Below are 11,767 nucleotides of genomic sequence, written 5' to 3'. Positions count from 1 at the left end.
TGTCATAATATTTTGTCTGAAAACTGTGATGAAACAAAGAACATGAAAGTTTCTTATGAAACAGGGCCACTGCGGACTAAATCCAGTTCGCGGATACGTGTCTGTCTGTGTGTGTGTGTGTGTGTGTGTGTGTGTGTGTGTGTGTGTGTACTCGTCTACCTATCTAAGTGGGGACCTTGGTGACGTTACACACTCACCAACAGGGGACCGCCGAGCCAAGTGGGGGCATTTTTCAAGTCCCCTGTTGGTCATGCTTTAAAACATGCTTTAAATGCTTTAAAACGCTCTGGTGATTTTTTTACATTTTTTACCAGGAACTGCAATGGCCCATTAACACACGTCGTTCACACTTCTCTATTGTTTGAATGGCTTGCTGTCCTAGAGAGGCTCTGAGACTGTAGAGCTGCTGTTTAACTGGCTGCTTAGTTGAGGAACTTTTAGTAACACTTTATAATAACTCCACACTATTAATCATTAGTTAAGCATTAGTAAACAGTTAATTCATTTATAAAGCATTAATAGACATTAATAAGCAGTTTATAAATACAGCTATAAATGCTTTATTCTTGTTTTAAAAGCATATCTATAATGTGTTTAACCCTCTGCTGTCTGAGCTGTTTTCTGGGCCCTGGAGGTGTTCTGACATGCTCTGACATTTGTGCTTATTTCTGTTACTTGTGACATTTTCATGGCTAAAGTCTAATTACACTGTATTCAGCACAAACTCTGCTACAATAATATATCAGCAGCATGTGTGTAAAAGTTTGTAGTTTTGAGATAATGACATTTATGCGTGGTTTGTGAAAATACAAAAAAAATTCTCACTGAAATAAGGTCATGAAACCCATACTGATTATTTCTTCACAAGACTTTTGAAAATTGTATGACGTAGCCTAGAATATTTGCTCTAAAACGATGTGAAAATCACCCTGACTGCTCATTCAGATAAGACAATATATTGATTTAAAAATTTTACGACGTGTTTTGTGCCACAAAGCTTTATGCGGAGCTCATTAATATGTAAGCTTTTCACACCTGAGAAAGACAAAGACCCTCCTCTAACTGCCCTATTAGGAGCTATCAGGCCCCTATCATTCTGAGCAACCTTGCACAAAGAATGAGGAGATTTAAAAAAGAATGGCTTTTAGATTGTTTGATTTATTTACAACACCACATAATCCAAAGATAACCAATGATCCAAAGACAGAGACCTTTGTGCCATTCCTAAAAACATTGTACATACCTTTCATTTCCAAGGTGTTTGATTTTCACTTTACCATGTTCATGTACAGAGACTCGTGTGAATGTTGAAGTCAGCAGGACTCTGGGCCCTGAAAGAAAAAAAAAAGTGAACATACTGATATCAAGAGAAAGGCCTGCACGATTTTGGGAATACATTTTAGATTTTTCTGGTTAAAATTGCTTTTTAAAATTCACAGAATACACACACACACACACACACACACACACAAATGTTTCCAACAATAATATAATGAACACAGGTTTGTTGTGCCTTGTAGGCATAGGCTATGTGCAGTGCTGCATAAAATAATAATAACAATAACCATAGCAGCCTATAAATCTTCCAAAATATTTCAGTAACAACTAAGCTAGAGAAAAATATATTGATTATCATGTTACTTCAAATGTTTCCATTCGTTATGATGATATGAAATGAGATAATAGTAAAAACATGAAGCCGTTTGGTGCGTTTTGCTTTTCGAATGTATCAAATATGATACATTCAAACGCGATGCGCTCAAATATAAAACATTATGGTTACCATATACATATCTACGTTTGAGCAGATATCCCCAAACACAGTAACAGTAAACAAGGGTCTAAATATTACAATATTCACCATATATCTAGAAACAGTTCAACTGCAATGTGAAATTTATGCAACAATAACAAACTAATATGTAAGAATTTCTTACCTTACATCTTTCTTGTCTTCAAATCGCATTCTTCTTCTTCTGAGGTAGCCTAAATCCAATGTAAGTTCACGGTGCGCCTTTCAAACTCGACGAAAAGCAGAGACTTGTGAAGTGTTTTGGTGTTTTGTTTTTGAGGTAACGAGCGCGTTCGCGTTCCATGTGGAGATTTGCATGTGAATATCTTTTGCGCGAGTGGGCGTGTTCAAATTAAAAGTAATTAGGAAGCGTTTGAGAAGCTGGACATCTTGTTGGTTTTATACAAATTACTTAAACAGAGAATATTTGTTTTCAGTTTGAATCCGATCATTTAAAAGTATACACTTAAATGTTTATAAAGGTATATGGCTCATAAATGTGTGACAAGTATTCGTTGAGTTTGGTTTCAGTTTATAGACGTGCTCAAGAAAAAAAAGTTCACCGCGACGGGGAGGCAGAAAGCACACCCTGTTTATTTTCTTTATTTGACAAAAGCACAATGTTTTGATTTGATTGTAAGTGGACACATACAAAAGTAGAAATATCACAGATTCTTTTTTTATATTTCTTTTTTCTGTATGACCATAAATGACGGAGTAATTTAAGTTTATAGTTCTACAATGTGAAGAAAATCCAGCAAAACGTGCGGGCGCGTTTGCCGACCTCAGAGGGTTAATAATTGTATTTTCATACTTTATTAATGATCAATTTATCATTTCTAAATGAAATATAGCATTATTTACAAACCAGTTGTTTAGGAGTTGTCAGTGGTTCATAAGATAACTTAGAAAGTGTAAGTAAATGATTAATAAACTATTTCAATGTACCTTCATACATCTTATTATTCAGACATATAGTAATAGTTACTTAGTGTGTTAATAAATGGTTTATTAACATGTATGTCTACTGTAATTCATGATTAATTGCCTTGTAAAGCATTTGGAGATTTAAAGGCTCACTGATCTTCTAAACAGAAAAAGGAAACAAACACAACGGTCACAATGAGAGTCGAAGATCCAAATGCAAGCAAGCAGTTTAATGACAAACGGGTTGTACAGATGGAAATACTCAAAACGCCACGATTAGCAGGTGGGCGACCTGGAAACAGATATACTGAAGAGGATGAATAGTATGAGTAGTCCTTGAGCGGATGACAATGGTAACTGGAAGAGAAGGAATTTAACGATCTCCAGAAGTCTGAGAACACAGACGAGATCAATCCTATTCCATTATTCCTAGCTGAGGAAATAATTCCATCAGAAAACTCAGACACTGGAGCTGGGTAAGAGAGCATACACAAGAGTGACAAGAGTAACAAGTGTAACGAACCGACAACATGCAATAATCACTCCCGCTAGATATAGGCAGCTAACAAACAGAATTAACTAGCTGCAGCTGCAGACTGATTAAGTGATCCGCTGGTTTCTAAGCAACAAACAAGAAACACCCACACATATCAAACACACAAAAAAAACACAATTATTAAACACATTAAAGATATGCTTCTAAATAAAGAATAAAGTATTTATACAAGAATAAAGCATTTATAGCTTTATCTATAAACTGCTTATTAATGTCTATGCTTTATAAATTACGAATTAACTGTTTATTAATGCTTAACTAATGATTAATAGCCTGCAGTTATTATAAAGTGTTACTGAACTTTCAAGTATTTTCAAACATGCCCAAATATATATATAGAGGCAGGCAGATTTTTATTTTTAAGTATTTTTTTAAAACATTTTTTAGGATACTATGCATCCTGATAAAGTTCCCTTGGCCTTTGGAATTAAAATAGCCCCACATCATCACATAGCCTTCACCATACCTAGAGATTGGCATGGGGTACTTTCCATAAGATCATCTCTCAATGCAAATCAAACTAGCTTTTAGGCTAACTGAAATAAAACCATGCCAATCTCTAGGTATGGTGAAGGCTATGTGATGATGTTGGGCTATTTTAATTCCAAAGGCCAAGGGAACTTTATCAGGATGCATAGTATCCTAAAAAAAAATAAAAAAATTAAAAAAAATACTTAAAAATAAAAATCTGCCTGCCTCTATGGGAATTTAACATAGGGGTGTACTCACTTATGCACCCTGTATTTTAAGGAAGAACATTTATTTATTTACGATACATTATTCATTCACAAAGAAAATTGGTGTCCTTAAAGGTTGGATTTTTCCTAATTTTTTAAATTAAGGCATTAAGTTCAATTTCCAAAATATGATTTTTTATTCCTCTTTTTAGTCAACTTTAGCATGGGTGTATTCACTTATGCATAGCACTGTATATATATATATATGCAACAGTTCAAAAGCATATCATTCATGAAAATCATTCATAATATTATTTTTCTTATTTAACGCTCTCTCTTCATAGATACTTTATATGCTTGGTTATGCAGTCCCTAAGAATTTACTTGCCATTGTTATGTGCCATTGCACACACACACACATACATGTCTATATTACTAACAGAGCACTATCGCTCTACACTGGCCAAAAGGGGACTCTCTGACCGATGTCTACCTATCCAACAGGGGACTCCCATCAAGGTTATTGTAGTCTGGCATTTTTAAATTAGTTTTATTATAATATCATTTTCAAATTTCCAATAAATTTCAGTTAGTTTAATGTTTGCAGTTTACAGTTAACTCTTGTGAAAACCTCTTAATAATAAAAATAAAATAATAGTTTGAGGATGAACAAAGAACCAAACATATGCAACTAAAAAGTTCAAATTATTCATTCATACTCATTCATATTAAAAATTAAATATTGTTAAACATGGTGTATAAGAAAAGGGGAAAAAAATATGTGTATGATTATTATGATTATTCTTTAAGGTTGTTTCTATGATTAATCCTTTCAAACATTATTCTTGTATTGATACATTTATGCCTTTTGTCTATTGCATCGTTTAAAATCATATACTCATAGTTATACTCATATTCAAATGTTCTATTCAGACCAGACATTTAGTATAGGCCTACTTCTACTCTGACAAATGTAGCCTACATCTATTTCTGGGCTAGACATGCTATTTGTTTTGTTCTGTTTTATGCTCAGTGTGGTATCTAATTTAATATGTGTGGTTTAGTTTCACATGAGATGGTTATCTTACCTGGAATCAATGTACAGCTGTATTTGCATAAAGTCTAGTCATGATAGAAATAGTTAATAGGCTATTTCTGCTTCTTAGGGCTGGTTCACACAGAAAGCGGTTTTGCTTGGAAAAACGTAAAAAAGTGGAATGGGAAAAAAGTGCAAGGTCTCGAGACATCTGTCGTTAGTTTCGTTTAGCTTTAGTTTTTCATTTATGTTGAAATTTCTATTTTATTTCAGTTTACGCAAATGTTTTTTGACCAATAGTTTTAGTATAGTTTCATTTTTCGTTTACGAAAAAAAACTTGACTCCCATAGCCTGCAATGGAACTGTGTGTGTATATTTAAGTTCTACCAGAAAGACTGGGGAGAATTATTTCAATAAACCGTACATTTATTGATAGTTCAGCAAGCTGATAATATACAAAGTCATTTGGCGTAGGCCCCGTCCGTAGTGCATAATCCGAGGGTATCGGAACTGCAATTCCTGCCTGAAGACGAAGGCAGGGGCGCAGCCGACCCCCCCGGGAGGTATGGACAGGACCATCCTGGTGGTGTTGGGGAGGATGGGGGTAATCGTCGCTTCAGTATCTGAGAACTCAAACATGAGTAAGTACCGAGCTTTTATACAGTGAGCATAAAAATATGATTGATAGAAGTGAAGGCAATAGGTGACATAGTAATTGAGTCTTCCCGACAGAACTTATGCTAAAGCTTTCATTTCAGTAATTTCACTTAAATGGCAATGAAAATTACCTATTAATTGTCATGTAAGTGAAATTACTGAACTTAAATATACGAGCTTGATAAAAATGACCATTCTAGAAGAAATTTTCAGATGGCACTTAGAGGCTTTTGCATCTGAACTCTTCATATATATATATATATATATATATATACATATATATATATATATATATATATATATATATATATATATATTTTGTTATTTTTTTTATTTTTTTATTATTATTTATTTATTTATTTTTTATGGTGTATAAGAAAAGGGGAAAACATATGCGTATGATTATTATGATTACTCTTTAAGGTTGTTTCTATGATTAATACTTTCAAACATTATTCTTGTATTGATACATTTATGCTTTTTGTCTATTGCATTGTTTAAAATCATATACTCATAGTTATACTCATATTCAAATATTCTATTCAGAGCAGACATTTAGTATAGACCTACTTCTACTCTGACAAATGTAGCCTACATCTATTTCTGGGCTAGACATGCTATTTGTTTTTTCCGTTTTCTGCTCAGTGTGGTATCTAATCTAATATGTGTGGTTTAGTTTCACATGAGATGGTTATCTTACCTGGAATTAATGTACAGCTGTATTTGCATAAAGTCTAGTCATGATAGAAATATTTAATTGGCTATTTCTGCTTCTTAGGTCTGGTTCACACAGAAAGCGGTTTTGTTTGGAAAAACAGAAAAAAGACGAGGGCAGTGGAATAGGAAAAAAGTGCAAGGTCTCGAGACATCTGTCGTTTAGTTTTAGTTTTTCATTTTTGTTGAAACTTCTATTTTATTTCAGTTTACGCAAATGTTTTTTGACCAATAGTTTTAGTCTTAGTTTCATTTTTCGTTTACGAAAAAAAACTTGACTCCCATAGCCTGCAATGGAACTGTGTGTGTGTGTATATTTACAGTTTTTACCAATTGCTTACACACGTTTTCAAAACCAAGTCTCCTTTTTTCAAAACTCTACACACAATTCTCAAAACTGCACACACAACATGCAAAATGCCTCACATCTCCTTCAAAATGCAACACTGCATTCAAAATGCCATAAACACATGTCAGAATGAAGCATTTGCATCAAATGGCAAACACTTCTTTCATAATAATACATTTTTGGATATACCATGTAAACACTGCTGTTCTAAATCTAAAGCTCTTTTGTCTTTCATAGGCTTATATCTACATTTCAATACAATGTTCTACAGTGAAAGTAATCTGATTTAACAAGTACACTGTAAACACCAATGCAATGTAGAAACAGAAAATATTTATTAGGTCTAACATTATTGTTTTATACAGTAGCTTACAACAAAACCATAAACATATGTACTGTAAACCAAAAGTATATCCCAGGGGGGTCCCAGGGGGTCCCAGGGGGTCCCAGGAATCCATTGTTCAAAACAGATCATCTGACCTTTGACCTATTTAGGCCTATACTACAGTATAGCAGTGATTGGTTAGTGATCAGTTAAGCAATTAGTGTTTGCACATGTGAGGAGTGTGTCTGTGTGACCTGGTGAATAAGTGTAGCATTTTGATTGGTTGTGTTTGGAAAAGGAAAGCAAGTCACTTCCTGATAGATCTTTGTGTTTTAGGTAGAGAATTGTGTGTAGTGTTTTGCAAAAAGTGTTTTATGCAATTGAAAACTGAGTCAAAGGCTGAGAAATAGCTTATGGTTTTGAAGATTTGGCATGTAGTTTTGCACTTTGAGTGAGAGGTTTCAAAAATCGTGTGACATGAAAAGATTTTGTGTGTAAGCAGTTGGTAAAAACTGTAAGTTCAGTAATTTCACTTACAGTTTTTACCAATTGCTTACACACATTTTCAAAACTAAGTCTCCTTTTTTCAAAACTCTACACACAATTCTCAAAACTGCACACACAAAATGCAAAATGCCTCACATCTCCTTCAAAATGCAACACTGCATTCAAAATGCCATAAACACATGTCAGAATGAAGCATTTGCATCAAATGGCAAACACTTCTTTCATAATAATAAATTTTGGGATATACCATGTAAACACTGCTGTTCTAAATCTAAAGCTCTTTGGTCTTTCATAGGCTTATATCATTTCAATAGAATGTTCTACAGTGAAAGTGATCTGATGTAACAAGTACACTGAAACACCAATGCAATGTAGAAACAGAAAATATTGTTTAGGCCTAACATTATTGTTGTTTACAGTAGCAACAAAACCATAAACGTATGTACTGTAAACCAAAAGTATATTCTTTAGAATACAGTAAATACAGTTTTTTCTCAGTCGCTTTGGTGCATTTCTCACATCACTATTTACATTTGCACAACAGTTAATGCAGTTTTCAGAACAATTACAAACTGCAAAACCTAGTTGATAACCTGCAAAAGTGTGTCACTTGCTCAAAATGGATAGCTCATTCCTCAAAATCAAGTATTCACGTCAATGAAAGTGTCACTGTCATCAAGATGAAAAGTCCTGACACCATTGTCTATGAACAAGATAGTCAATTGGCTTTGTCATGTTTTCATTATGACAGTTTACTCTGTAAATGTTTTCCAATGCAAAAAAGTCAGATCTTGGTGACACTACCTGCAAATGCTCAAGACAGCACTATATACTATTTGCACAGCCATTTGAAAAATACAGTAAAGTTACACATTACTGTATTTAGTGAGGTAACCGAGTACAAAACACTGAATATGTATGTTTCCCATTTTTACTGCATATGCTCTTTGCAATTCTAATTTGTTCACAGCATTGTAAAAGAAAAAATACACCCTTATTTACAGCAAACATAAACTCCCTTTGGGTAGAGCTGTGCACAACTATAAACAATACTGCAGTACATATTGGAACTGAACATACAACATACATAGTAATCATTCATGCACATCCAGATGTTCCTCTCTGTATGGCCACATCATTTCATCATCATCACAGCGAATATCATTGCTTTTATATAATTTTATATAAAATATAATGATATATCGAATATCATAGCAATTTCCCAGGAATCCATTGTTCAAAACAGATCATCTGACCTTTGACCTACAGTATTTAGGCCTATACTACAGTAAAGCAGTGATTGGTTAGTGATCAGTTAAGCAATTAGTGTTTGCACATGTGAGGAGTGTGTCTGTGTGACCTGGTGAATAAGTGTAGCATTTTGATTGGTTGTGTTTGGAAAAGGAAAGCAATTCACTTCCTGATAGATTTTTGTGTTTTAGGTAGAGAATTGTGTGTAGTGTTTTGCAAAAAGTGTTTTATGCAATTGAAAACTGAGTCAAAGGCTGAGAAATAGCTTATGGTTTTGGAGATTTGGCATGTAGTTTTGCACTTTGAGTGAGAGGTTTCAAAAAACGTGTGACATGAAAAGATTTTGTGTGTAAGCAATTGGTAAAAACTGTAAATGGCAATGACAATTACCTAAAGAAAAAAAAAAATATATATATATATATATATAAGTTACAAAATGAAGACAGACTTCACTGCCAGTTCACTTAATTGTTCACACACACACAGTTTGCAGGCTATGGGAGTCCCCTATTCGATAGGTAGAGATCGGTCAGAATTGCAGGTCCCCACTTGGCATGTTTTTTTTTTAAATGAAAAAAAAAAAATGCATTTTTAAAGTTATATTATGAAAAAAGACCCTAAAAGAAAATTTTGTTTGTCATTTTTGTTTCTTAAAAATTAGTCCCTCTTGGCCAGTGTAGAGCGATAGTCCCCTGTTAGTAATATAGACATGTGTGTGTGTGTGTGTGTGTGTGTGTGTGTGTGTGTGTGTGTGTATGTGTGTGTGTGTGTGTGTGTGTGTGTGTGTGTGTGTGTGTGTGTGTGTGTGTGTGTGTGTGAAAGATGGATATTAGATGCAGTTCAGGGTAGGATCAAGTTTCTCTCTGTGAAAAAGAATGAGTGTAATACTCAAAATAGTTTGTGTGTTTTAACGTGTGTGTGTGTGTGTGTGTGTGTGTGTGTGTGTGTGTGTGTGTGTGTGTGTGTGTCTGTGTCTGTGTCTGTGTGTGTTTGGGTAGCGTGTGTATGCATGTATCCACACATGCACAGGTCCAAGGGCTCGATGTTTGCAAGCACACGTACATATGTGTACATGAACATAATGAACATGCTCCTGAAAACAAAATTTTTCTCTTATTTTCAGTCTCTCCCATTCATTTTAAATGGCCGGCCATTTTTGATCGAAATGAGATGCTTACTCTCAGATAAATGAGGCCTACGATTAATCGGATAAAAATAGAAATATAAAACCAGTCCTAATTGAAAGAGAACAAGTTGACAAAAAGATTGAATCCAATATTGGGTGATGATATTGCATAACAAGTGATTTATAAGCTATTTTTTATAGGCTGATCATTTTTGACCTGGAACAAAAAGAGTGCTATAGGGTTTTGAACACAACCTGAGTTAAGAAATGTATCATGTGGTCATGAATCATTTTGCAGGATTAGCAGGTTGTAACTTCACTTATGCCATAAACACTCACAATCAGCAGCCATGGCAGCAGCTCATGGCAACGTATTCTATGAATAGGTTTTTTTTTTTTTTTTTTTTTTTTTTTTCACAAAGGGGTTATGACAATGTCACAGAAAACAATATAAGCCACACATTAAAAGGCAAAAACAAGTCGCACTGTTTGACCTAATCATTATTGGGAGGATCGTAGGCAGAGTGAGGCAAGATACTAGTTACATTTATAAAGTAAAACTCAATACTGATAAAGATGATTGTTACTTCACATTAGACAAATTTATTTTAGATTTTGACAAATTAGACTTTGACTTTGTCTATCTACAATTGTATATATATAAAAACAATTATGTTTGTGTGTCAAGCAATGTACTGTATTTAAAAAAAAAAAAATTACCACAGTATAGGCCTATGCAGTTTTGGTATACACAGGGAAATGCTGAATATGAAACGCTATAGGGAGCGTTTAGGGATATGCTAACGCGATAGGGAAATGCTAATGTGCATTTTACACAAAGAGGTAAGGTAATATGTTTAAGAGTAAATTGTAATTAGTAATGTCTATTTGTTATTATATTTGCAGATTTTGTGTACAGCAACCAATGGACAACTTGACTTTCACAAACAGCATTCTCCTTGTGGAGGGACTGAAAGTTACACCTCAGTCATCTCAGCCTGTTTTCATCCTGATTCTCTTGGCTTATGTCTTTACAATGGTATCAAACATTGGACTTATTTTTCTGATCTCAACAGAGAAGAATCTGCATGACCCAATGCATTTTCTGTTCTGTAACTTGCCACTGAATGATATACTAGGGACTACTGTCATTATGCCACGCTTGCTGCAGGACATTTTAAGGGAAACCTCAGAGCGCAATATATCATATGCAGAGTGTGTTATTCAAGCTTATTTTGTGCATGTATTTACAGCAGCATGCCACTATGTGCTTATGATCATGGCCTTTGACAGATATGTGGCTATATGTAATCCATTGCGATACACGACTATAATGACCAATAAAATGGTTATTAAACTATCAGCATTTGCTTGGGGCCTGGCCATTCTTTTAGTGACAATTATGATAGGACTTACTTTGCGTCTGTCTCACTGTGGGTATAAAATTGAAAACCCTTTCTGTGACAATGCCTCACTATTTAAACTGTCCTGTGAAGATGTAAGTATTAATAATGTGTTTGGAGTTGTTTATACCATAATAATAGCCTGCCTGTCAGCTGTATCTATATTTATAACATATGTCAAAATTGCTACTCTATGTATAAGAAGCAGAAACAAAGCACTCAACAGCAAAGCCATAAAAACCTGCAGCACTCATTTAACTGTTTATTTAATCATGCTTGTTTCTGGAGCCACTTTTATTTTACTTCATCGTTTTCCTGAATACTCTGATAGCAGGAAACTAGCTAGTATAATGTTTCACATTGTACCACCAGGATTAAATCCCTTAGTATATGGTTTACAAACTAAAGAGATAAGACTGTTAAAAAAAAAGATTGTTAAAAACTGA

The 11,767-nt window shown here is 34.2% G+C and overlaps 1 protein-coding gene across 1 annotated transcript; it reads left to right on the top strand.

Annotated features, from left to right (window-relative positions):
- Nucleotides 1–10,843: 10,843 nt before the first annotated feature.
- On the top strand, nucleotides 10,844–11,767 carry LOC307174504 (olfactory receptor 8G17-like; the record flags this gene model as incomplete). The annotated part of the gene is made up of 1 exon (XM_079898371.1): nucleotides 10,844–11,767. One exon carries the CDS (start codon nucleotides 10,844–10,846, stop codon nucleotides 11,765–11,767), a length of 924 nt encoding a protein of 307 aa, XP_079754497.1.

Source organism: Squalius cephalus (assembly GCF_949319135.1).
Source record: "Squalius cephalus genome assembly, chromosome: 17".
NCBI lineage: Eukaryota > Metazoa > Chordata > Actinopteri > Cypriniformes > Leuciscidae > Squalius > Squalius cephalus.
This window is presented reverse-complemented; position numbering and strand designations above follow the sequence as displayed.